We start from the raw sequence: 12,049 nt of genomic DNA on the forward strand, positions 1-12,049 counted from the left end.
CAAATCACATGGGTATGAAGGAAGATAAAAGAGATGGCAACAATCCTCCCAAGGAATCCATGCCTGCTACTGGAACATTAAATGCAATCTGGCTGGGAACTGAGTTGTCCGAGAACTTTATAGATCCTACAGAAAATCTGAACATTTGCAAGAAGATACTTCTTAAGAGAAACAGAATGGTTCCCAATTGGCAAAGGATTGTTCTGCATAGAACAATCTCTATGTAGAAAATATTCTTTGCACAGCAGGCTTAGAGTCTGAGGCAGGAGGAATGGAAATCAGAAGAAGGAGTATTAACAACCTAAGATATGCACAATATTACTAGCAGAAACCAACAAGGACTTGTAACAATTACTGAAAGAAAGTCAAGGAGGAAAGCACTAAGGTAGTCTTAATGCTGAACATTAAGAAAACAAAAATAATGACCATGGAAGAAGTCTAAGACAACAAGCAAATTGAAATAGTCAAAGAGTTCCCATATCTTGGATTAAATATAGTCCAGAATGAAGACTGCGGTCAAAAAATCAAAAGGAGACTAAGAATGGGAAGGGCAGCTATGAAAAAACTAGACAAGATCCTAAAGTGCAAAGATCTAACTCTGAACATTAAAGTAAGAATAGTCCACAAACCATTGCATTCCCCATCACAGTCTACAGATGTAAGACTTGGACAGTGAATAAAGCTGATGCAAAGGAAATCAGCTCATCTGAGATATGGTGCTGGAGAAGAGTGCTGAATAGACACACAAGAAGACAAACAAATGGGTTCTAGAACAGATCAAGCTTGAATTCTCCCTGTAGGCCAGGATCACTAAATTGAGACTGTGGTACTTTGACCACATCATGAGAAGGCAGGATTCATTAGAAAAGACAGTGATGATGGGAAAAGTAAAGGGCAGTAGAAAGAGAAAAACCACATGCCAGATGGTTAGACTTGACCAGGGGCCTGAGCCTGCAAGACCTGACCAGGATAGTCAAGAACATAGTCTTGAAGATGTCTCATCCACAGGATCATCATGAGTCAAAGTGGACTCAAGAGCAGCGAACAACAACAAACTTCATAAGGATACAAAAAATATAAAGACAACACTGGGTGGAAGTTTTTTGAAACAAATTGTATTTACTATTTGTTTCTGAACCATGAGATGAGGAATTAGAGTCACTTTTTCAAACCTTTCTCTAAATCATAAGATATAGAACCTTATTTTCTACATTAGGGACAGCAGAAAGTAGAGTATAGGTGGATGACTGGCCTATTTCCAGTGGACAAAAAGTTCCTGCGGATTGCTGAGATTCTTGCACATGTAGTCAAATCTTGACACTACTGAACAAGCCACTTCCTATTTTAAACAAGAGTGTATAATCAGGATTACATTGCACACTGTACTATGTGCTCTTGTTCAGTAAACTGAACATTCACTAGTTGACCATTGAAAAGATGCATACCATGGAAGTCAGCTACCTATGGCTTAAATGACAAACACAGACATTTTTTATAAGATTGTTAAAATTATCTCGGACAGTTGGTAGCCAGTTATTGTGCATACCTCTTCTGAACTAGTATTATGCTCTTGAGCAAATGCCACATTAAGGACTGGGCTAGTTTCCCCCACAGCTGCAACTGCATTGCAATTAAAGAAATCAGACATCCAGGAAAGAACCCGATGGACTTTGCAAGAATAACAAAATTTAAGATCAAATTCTATTCCTCATGGTGGTGTAGATCTTTTCTAAACAAAATAAAAATAGCAAGGGGGGGGGTGATGTGGAAACTTCTAGCTGTAAGATTTCCATAATTCCTTATACTTTCCTCTGCCCAAACATCCTCCCTTTCCAGTACATGTCCTACATTTTAATCCTTTGTCCAAAAGTAATTTCAAAATGTCTTCCATTTTGAACATGACTAAGAAGCATGAATTTACATTTATATTAGTGTTTTTAGCTTTTATTTTGTAATGCCCTACATTTTTCTTGCATGTCCTACATTTAATGTGCCTCATCCTCCTTTGCAGTTTGGACATCTGGTCGCCCTGTCCACATCCCATCATTATGCTGCTGCACCACCTTTATTATTTTATGTGGCTTCACTAATATAAGGTTATACCATCTTGATAGGGTTGACACAATTCTAAACTCTTCATTGAGATGAGGGGACAAAACATGAGTAGTCAAAAAGTGTGGGGACATGCTCCTAATACACTGAATCCTTATGGATTGGGCATTAACAGTTTTGGAGTTCAGCATGAAATAATCTTTTCATGAGCCACAGCTTGCTGGTACACTCAAAGACATTTGGCTCAGCAGCAGTCATAGTGGAAATTCTTCATATGCACTGTAAGAGAAAAGTGTCTCACATTTCTGTTCACCAAGCAAAACAATGACACAGAAGAGGAAGCAGATATCGGTTTCCTTGCAGGTTCTGGTTGTGCCCACAAAGAAAGAACTAATGCAATAATGCTTAGTGGCTAAGATGGGGAAAAGCTAAAATCAGCAGCTTTTAAATACTACTTTAGGACAACAAACAAAGTGAAGGTCAATATATATTTTTTTAAAACAGGAATGAAAAAGCAAGGCTATCACAGGGAGAAATTAGTAATAATGAGCATGCCCTGAGAAAAATCAAAATCAAAAATATTTAGAATGCTTGAAAATAAGAGTAGAAAACAATACAGTACTTTCTATTAGCATATTGGTCATGATGTGGGAGGGCCTTAGCACTATAAAAGTACCTCATTACTTTTCAGATACTATTAAAGGTAATGAGTTCCAAAGTAGTCACATACAATTATACACATGAATATACATTTTGAAAAAGCTTAGACATATGAACACAAAACTAACACCTTCCACTTTGTAATCATTGTTTTTCTAACAATATATTAGTTGAGGCCACACCTTTGTCGCATTCTCAGTTACATCATTTGTCTACATCATTTCTGGTTACAATTACAAGCATTTCTAAGACAAATCTATCACTTCTATGTCCTATACAGCAATTATATCACATTGAAAGCAATTAGATGCTGGATATCTTCAGCAACAACATATTCACTTTTCAGGAATGTTTTCATTTGTATTTGCTTGGTCTTGAAAACTGATGAGAAACTGTATCAAGCACACACTGGAAATGTAAATCAGTATCAGAAGGCAAGAAAAGAACTGACTCATTCCTAATTCCCCCCCCCCCCCTTTTTAGGTTATCTACATTTTACAGCAATGGTTTGTAATTCTTCATCAGACATGAAAAGTCAAGTCCTAACAACAGTTGGACTTTCACTACTTTTGCCATCAATTTACTTTGCAAAAGCAGCAACAGCATTAAAAGGCCATGCACTAATGCATTTTCTATATCTATGTACATATACAAAAAATGTAGTGCTCCCATTTTTGCCTAATGCAAATATTTCTTGGATGCTGCAAGACAGACTCTATAGTGAGATGTTTGTACTGGATAAAGCCAGTTCCACAAAACTGGACTTGCTATTATAAACAAGCCACTTAACAACCAGAACATGGTAATTACATTTGTCAAGAAATGAACTTGCATTCATCCCAAAAGCAATCTGACCCAGGGGCTTAGTTTCAATGGTCATATGTTATTGTCAATACACAGACTGTGGTACCCAAGAGTTTTTAAACGGTCTGGTTGATAAACTGCCAGCAGATTGAGATGGCAGACAACAACATCGGAAATGCAGTTATGACACCAGTGTTAATTAACTTGTTAACTTCTGCTTCAGCAAATAACTGCACTGGCTGTGTTCATGGGAACATCTGGAAAAATATTCTGCTAATGTTCGCCTCTATGATTACCGCAGCTATAAAGCTTCAACTGAGGTTGGATAGGGCTTGGTATGTTTTAAAGTAATTTGTTACATGTTGCTCCCCCTCTTGTTTTAAAATGTAAAACAATATATTGCCATTATTAATTATTTGAAGAGTGCTGCTTTACTGATAAATTGTTAGTATATCACTTCATAGGTACTTTAATGTCTTTTTAAAAATTCACTTGAAATATAACTAACCAAATCTCACATAATGGCCCTACTGTAGGAGCAACATTTTAGGAGCAACTAGTAAATGCTGCTCCTTAAAGTGAAAAGTAATGAATTTGCTCTAGTTATTCCCAAAAGTAAGATGCTACCAATAACATACTGTAAATACTCATGTATTGGTCTAGAAATTTTAGTCAAAAAACTGCCCTCCAAAATCTGGGTTGACTTATCCGCAGATCAATGCAAGTACTGTACTTTAAATCTTATTCAAAATGAACCATCCTATTCTGTGAGTGGAGTGGCAAAAGGCAAGAGCTTAGCCAATCCTGGGTGCACCTAAAAGAACTACTGACCCCCTGTACTTTCTCTGCCATGGTACTGCTTCTGGCCTTTTGAGCCTGGGCTGGAAATAGCAGCACTGGCAGCTCTTTGGTGCTTCCCCTCTAAGAAGTGCTAAGAAGTACTGGGATCTGAAGGATATGAATAAGACATTTGTGTATATTTGTCAGCTTTTCTGGGTTAAAATCAGGCAAAGTAATCACATTAAAGCTAAAGAGTATAATCACAGCTAATGTACTTGCCCCTTGTTTTGACTTTACATCTTTTTTGGCGTGTGTGCATTTTCTTAGCCCTGTCTGTGCCTGGTCACTTCCCCCATACATTGCACAGCCACAGTTTATCATAGTTCCTTCCTCATCCATACAGCCTTTAGGGTGAGCACAAACATTATGCATGCCATAAATTTATCAGTTTTTTTAGCATCGTTTTCCTTTGCTTCATTCCTTTACATTCTTTGTTACAAGCCCCTAAGTTTTACCCTCCACTTATCCATGTATCATATCAAAATCCTAACTTTGGCCCCAAATCCACCATTCACTTATAGTCAAGTATATATGGTAGTTATTTCTGACATGTTAGTTCCAGATTCTGAAGTCTGAACAGAGAAGAATAAACAGTGAATCTCTTCAGACCTTTCTATGAATCTAGTGCATTAACACTTGACGATAAGTTAGCTTTTAAAATTAATTGTATTTTCATTGATGTATTTTTATATGTATTTTATTACTGATGTATGTGTTTTAGTGGACTGTAATCCAACCTCGATCCATCTGGGAGAGGCAGAAAAATATAAATATATTATTATTATTATTATTATTAGTGTTTTATCATGTTTTGAAATACAGTTGGCCCTCTGTATCCACAGATTTTTTTTATCCATGGATTCAAGCATCCACGGCTTGAAAATATTTAAAATATGTATCATTTTCAATAAGCAAACCTTTTTGCCATTTTGTATAAGGGACACCATTTCACTGCTCCATTGTATTTAATGGGACCTGAGCATCCACAGATTTTGGTATCCACTGCATGTCCTGGAACCAAACCCCAGGAGAAACCAAGGGCCCACTGTACTAGTTACATGGATGTTCTTCATCTAGGATGCATTGCCTTACCTACAGATTTTCTTTTTACTTTTGGGAGGGGAGTGGTATGTAAAAAAACAACTGCTTTGTTAACTATAAACCCCCAAATTTTGAATCCCTTTCAAATCTGTGCCAAGGTTTTGCAACTGTTTTGAAACATTTTGCAACACACTCACTCCCGCCAATTTGCAATGCCCCCAAAACTGAGTAATGGATACCTCAAATCAGGGTTCCAAGTAAACCCTAAAAATCCAGTGTTATCTAATTTGGTTCACACATGTGTCATAGTTTTGCAACTGTTTTACAAAACAGTTGTAGTTAACAAAGCTAATCCAAATCTGTGCCAACATTTTGCAATTGTTTTGTGAAACTGTTGTAGTTAACAAAGCCAAAAAGATGGTATATCAAAATACTCCTACTTTTTTCTATTCTGAATGACACTCTTACAAACTGAAAAAAAAATTAATCCATAGTGATTGAAATTAAGAATGAAATGTGGAACACGTAACAGATTTAGATAAGGTATGGCCTATGGGCCTCATTCAAAACAGCTTAATTTCTAGTTTTGATGAGGTATGTATTTTCAGCTTTCAGATATTGCTTTGAAATATTTTGATGTAAATTATGTTTCAAGGAGTCAATAAACTGAGGAATTTTTGAAGAAAGTGAAAGCATCTCAGTAGAGTTTTCAAAAAATATTGGGAGGATGCGTCTGTTGCATCTCTCTATCCAAGCCACTTCTCAATTATTGTATTTTGAATTTGACTCCTGTTGGTTAGTAATGACAGTGGGATTCAGTAGCCTAAATTAATGGTAGGAATGAAGGACTGCTCAGCATTGACTGGAATTATTATAAGTACTTCATTCCTTTCTGGATACTTTCCCATGGAAATTTTGATGGCAAAGTAACCTTGGCTGAGACACTGGACTATTTTTGGAAGCAGGGAAAGTGCAGAATGATATATTTATTCTGTATTATATACAGGTTCAGTAAAAGCCAGTTCCAAGTGAAAAGAGAGGCACATGTCTCTAGCATTGTGACTATCTTTAATTATCTAAAAGTAATAGTGTAATAATGTTTTTATCAGATTCAGCAAAGAACCAACCAGACCCGACAATGTATTAAGTGTATGAATGTATTTGATGTCTCAAAAATAATTCCTATGTGTGTGAGAGAAAGAGAATGGGAGAGTGCACAAACAAGGTCATGTTGTACAAGGAGAAGGGAAAGGGGAAATGCTTTCCCACATCATCTTGACAAAGATCTTTCCACTCCTCAAACTACTATTTTCTTCAAAAGGGGGATTATTTTTTCAAAACAAGAGACTCATTAAATGCATGCTGAATAAGAAGGAACAGCCCAGCCTTGTAGCATTACAGTGGAATAGGAGGAATGTTACACTGCTTAGAAAGCTAGATCCATGATACAAAAAGATCTTGAGCTGAATCAAAGGCTAAGGGGACAGAGAAGGCCAGAGAAAATAAAAAGGCAACATTGAGTCCATAGTACAGATTGGTTATGCAGGTCCTTGAGAGTCAGGGGGAGAAGTACATTAAAATTAAAATGTGGCAGTAACATATTGGAAAATGCACCTGAGGAAGTAGACTGAAGTCTACAAAAGCTCATGTTGCCAATTTCTTTCTTTCAGTTAGTCTCAAAGGTGCTACAAGATCTCTCTACGTACTTATTAGAAAATAGCTAAGGATACCCTGTAAGTACTCCATTAGCTAGATTCAACAGAAACCAAATTGGGTAGTAATCATCAAAAGGGGCAGCTAACTGCTTCAGCAAGAAGCACTGAAGTCCTGTGGTCACTTTACAGGCTAACCATTTAGCGAAACCTCTAAGGAATGCAGCCTGTTATCTCCCGGCCACTGGACATGGAGATCCATTGTGCGGAAAAACAGATGGCAGAAAGACTTTCATCATGTAAACAATGCTGTGAGAGTGTCATTTATAGGTGGTTAAATTCAGAGTACCACAGTTAACATTCCCAGATGAAACAATGATGTCAAAAAGAGGGTGTGATCTTGACACCCTAGAAATGGAATTCCCCAGTTGCATAGCTAAGAATTGTTATCTTGAGATGAAAAGCTCCACAGCTCAAATTAGCTAAACAAGCTGTGGAAGGCTGAATTATTTTCTTTTGCACTGATTGCCAAAGCACTATATATTTGAACTACAAAGTAATCTCTCTCAAGTGTAACTGAATAAACCAGGTTAGCCAGACTTCAGCTTTGCTGTCAAAGGCCCAGCATGATCAGCAATCATTCGTAGACAGGAAAGGAAGGGTATCATCCTGATGGTTGGTTTCCACCAAGTAAGGACAAGTCAGTTCCTAAAGAATTTAAAGCTGCAAAACCAGTGTGTGTCTTTTCCACAAAATATAGTTGTTATACAGTTGGCATGTGCCAGTGTCCCTTTTTTTTTCAAGGCATATGAAAAATAGCTGCATATTATATTTGAGACCATGGAAAAGAAAACAAGTCTGATATCCACCTGTGACCTGGCCTAGTATACTCCAAACTGAAAACAATGGGATGTAACAGTGTCTAATCATAGCACAAATCCTACCATTCCCTGATGGAAACAATTCTGTGTAGAGTGTTCTCCATTCTACTTACCCATCTGCAGCAAGATGATGTCGGAAGAAATCATTGGCAGCTAGCTTGATGGCTTTTTCTGGAGTCACAAGAGTTAGATTCACTGCAGCTCCTGGACAAGAAAACATCGAGAAAAGAATGTTAAGAGCACCAGAGAAAGCCTGATGATTTCATGGTATTTAAATTATACATTCACAATGGTATTCAACCTTGCCCAGAAGTTGAGTTGACCCTCTTGTAGCATCTGTGACAATTACAGACCAAAGAACAGAAGTCATGTTATGATAGCTGCGAGTAATAGGATCCATCTTCACCAAACAACAGTACCTAGCTAATGTACTGGCATTCTCTCCTCAGCCCTGTTGTGGCACAGCTGTAGCATTTAGAGACATCCATTCACACAACATTAACCAGCTATCCACAACAGGTAAGAGGAGAGGAAAGAGTTTATGTAATAGGTACTTGCTAACTAGCAAATCACCTGAGATCAGGTGCTGCTTCAGTGACAGGGGCACAAAATGCTACTTGCACAGGGGTAAGGCTAACTGGTGTCTTTCAGATGCTTTGGATTACTACTTTGGCCATTGATTGCTGATCTAGGTTTAAGGGAGCAGTAATCTGGAACACGGGAAAGGCTCCAGGTTATCCACCCATGAATTAGAGCATACTCACAGGATCAGACTGATACAGGTCCTTAAAAGTCATCATCTTTAAGGTGTTTTTAAGGGTACATTTTATTTTGGAAACTGTCTGGATTTCAGAAACCAGAATCCCATTAGTGACAAACACCAATGTACTGCTCTATTTCACCAATGTAAAATACTTTTGTGAGAAGCACACTATAGTAGTGGTGGGCTAGTAAAATCTGCCCTTTTGGATCCTGAATAATGTGGGAGTGAGTAAGGCAGCTTTCTCTCTTTAAAGAGATGACTTCCTATGTTCTCTTCCTCCTTCCCACCGGTTCCCATTTTGCATGTGGCCATTTTAGCCCTGCTTCTATGTTGTAGTCTAGGCCATTACTACCACCTATGACAGTATAATTACATGGCCAACTGGATCGTGGCCCAAACATTTCTTTTCTTTAACAAGAAATAACAAAGGAGTTTCTTTAAGCATTTCTGTTTTCTCTATAGACCAAACTGACCTTAGCATGGCCTCGCACCTGTTTGTTCTGAATAATTTCTTGCTCAATACAAACTCCCACTTGCCCTGGGCCCCATTTGAACAGAGCGAGAGCGCGTATCCAGCTCTGTGACTGCGGTGGTATGTAAACAGCACTTGACGTGCACATGGTGAATGTGAGTACTCTATTATAGAAAGCAACTAACAGCAAATCCCTGTACTGTAGAAAGCTTTATGAACTGTGTGCTGCCATGGAGAACAAAGGAAAGCGGCATTAGTGACACAAGGGTGACCCACACCATTGAGGTTACCAAGGGAAAGGAGTCCAGCATCGGCCACTGCTGCCTTTTCCCACAAAAAGGGATGGCATTCCCTTTGTTCCTTGCAACCACACAGGATACATGGAGTATTCAGAATTGGGAGCGGACATCAGGCTTTGGTGCTTTAAAGCAGGAGAGGAGTCATCTTCTGAAGGACCCTCTAAAAGTCTGTTTCTACCCAAGAGATCCAGGGCCAAATTAAATGAGGAATCGCAGTGTTGGGTTTTAATGTTAGCAGCCTGCGGAAGGATGGATTATACTGGGACCTTACATCTGACTTGATTTTAACCCTTTCACTCCCCACATAAGAGGCCATAGTTCAGATATGCTGGTTCAAACTCCAGTATCAAGATGAAGGCTGGGAAAAATTTGTGCTTGAACCTCTGACAGTCAATACTTGGCTAGACTGACCAACAGTCTCAGTATAAAGCTGACATCTGTACTCCTTTGCCCCAACAGAAACATATATCCTGTTTCCCACCTCTAATCCCCCCTACTTTTAGTTCCCCTTCCCCTTCCGCATCCGGTACAAGCTTTTGTTATTGACTTTCAAAGCCCTCCATGGATTGGCCCCTCCTTACTTATCTGACCTTCTTTCTCCTTACTGCTACTCGCACACCCTCCGCTCTGGTAGTCAAGGTCTCCTGTCACAGTGTAGGTCTACCACTGCCCCCTCCCGAATTCGTCCCTTCTCGCTTGCTGCCCCTTACTCCTGGAACCTTCTTCCCCCACATGCACACCTCATCACTTCTCTACCCAGTTTCAAAACTGAGTTAAAGACTATATTGTTTAGAGAAGCGCTCCCAGAGGCTAGCCCCTCTCTGACCCAGGAAGCCTCCATTTAACCATTAATTAAGAAGCCAAGCACTTCCTCCAGTCCATCTGCCTTGGTCCAGGCCTTGGAGGTGGAGAACTGCTGGACCTGATCCCATTCCCCACCACCACTCCCTTCTCCTTTTGTGTCGTGTCTTCTTAGACTGTAAGCCTGAGGGCAGGGAACCGTCTAACTAAAAGATTGTATGTACAGTGCTGTGTAAATTTACAGCGCTATATAAATAAAGGTTAAAATAACAACAACAACAACAACAACAACAATAATAGAAGAAGAAGAAGAAGAAGAAGAAGAAGAGCTCCCATTAGTGTCAAAGGGATTGATTTTCATTGCAAGCAAGTGGGTGAGGAAGTGGTTGAATCTCACTTCCCCACGTTTAGCAATATATAGTCCAATCAGTAATACATGTACATACTCCATTCCTACCTCTTTCACTCACACATATACTAACATCTGCTGTTTTTAAAATAAATAATTAAATAAACTAATATGACTCTAAGTGGTACATTCTGTGTCACATGTAGTTTGGCCTCTGTAGATTCTGCCTCTCGAGCAACTACTCTCCACCAAGAATCAAACAATTCCTGGACTTTTTCAGCTTCCTTTTCCAGCTCCCTCAAATCATTTATAAGTCACTGTGCTTCTCTTTGGACCTATGAATTCCAATTAGTAGGAATAATTTTTCTTTAGCTTGAATTTTATAAACATTTTTGTGGGGAGGTTTTGAATTAAATAAGAGCTTTAGTCTTGACAAGATCCCCGGCTTCTCTTTTAACCTCTTCTCAATGCTTTGTTGTTGTTGTTGTTGTTGTTGTTGTTGTGTGACTTCAAGTTGTTTCCAACTTATGGCATCTCTAAGGCAAATCTATCATGAGGTTTTCTTGGCAAGATTTGTTCATAACAGGTTTGCCATTGCCTTCCCTTGAGGCTGAGAGCATGTGGCTGGCTCCAGGTCACCCAACAGCTTTCATGGCCGGGTGGGGAATCAAACCTTGACCTCAAGAGTAATAGTCCAACACTCAAACCACCATGTCACGCTGCTAGAATGTGTGAATATATGGATATAAATGAGGTTTAGATGAAGTCGAGTATCATCACATAATGGACATGAAGGGAACTTCCAGGCCCAGGTCTACTGGGGCCCATAGAGTTTACCCATCCATTCTCCAGGGCATGTGGGGAAACCTCCTCTCTTCCAAGTCTCTCCACCTGGTGCAGGCTATTTTCCCCACACAGTGGATAAATGGCATGTGGAATGGAGAGAGAAATCATGCTGTTATTTTGAATCAGTGACTGAAGTATGGAGGTGTCAGCCAAATCTACTACACTTTCTCATTTACCTTTCCCAACTGGGAGAGGCAGCAGCAGGAGAAAATAGCTCCCAACTAAGCCATGTTGTATTTATAACTTAAGGCAAGTCTTAGCTGAATCTATCATGGGATTTTCTGGACTGAGAGTCTGTGACTTGCCCAATGTCACCCAGTTGGATTTCCATAGCCAAACCTTTTCTAACAAGGCAGGATGTGGGACAGAAAAAGCCAACTCTCATCTGAGCCATGCAGTTTGAGGAATAATCTTCAAGTCATGTAGCTCAGCCAGGGTTAGATCGGTGCAACACCCACCCCAACAGAAGGTGCGGCACAGTTAAAAACAGCTGAAGGTGCAGCACAGTCAAAAACAGCTGACTAAACTGGTATAGCCCTGACTATTAGATCAACCAGCTTACAGAGGACTGCAGAGCTGTGGTTGAGAA

General features: G+C 39.3%; 1 protein-coding gene across 7 annotated transcripts in view; it reads right to left on the minus strand.

Moving 5' to 3' along the window:
• The window catches only part of SLC25A22 (solute carrier family 25 member 22), a 723,963-nt gene that overhangs the window by 24,682 nt on the left and 687,232 nt on the right, over positions 1 to 12,049 (minus strand). For all 7 annotated transcript variants that reach the window (XM_042466257.1, XM_042466292.1, XM_042466249.1 and 4 more), the window contains one exon: positions 8,044 to 8,134. In XM_042466257.1, the coding sequence (XP_042322191.1) occupies positions 8,044 to 8,134 (91 nt within the window). The remainder of the gene's footprint in view (positions 1 to 8,043; positions 8,135 to 12,049) is intronic.

This window comes from Sceloporus undulatus, chromosome 1, assembly GCF_019175285.1.
Source record: "Sceloporus undulatus isolate JIND9_A2432 ecotype Alabama chromosome 1, SceUnd_v1.1, whole genome shotgun sequence".
Lineage (NCBI taxonomy): Eukaryota > Metazoa > Chordata > Lepidosauria > Squamata > Phrynosomatidae > Sceloporus > Sceloporus undulatus.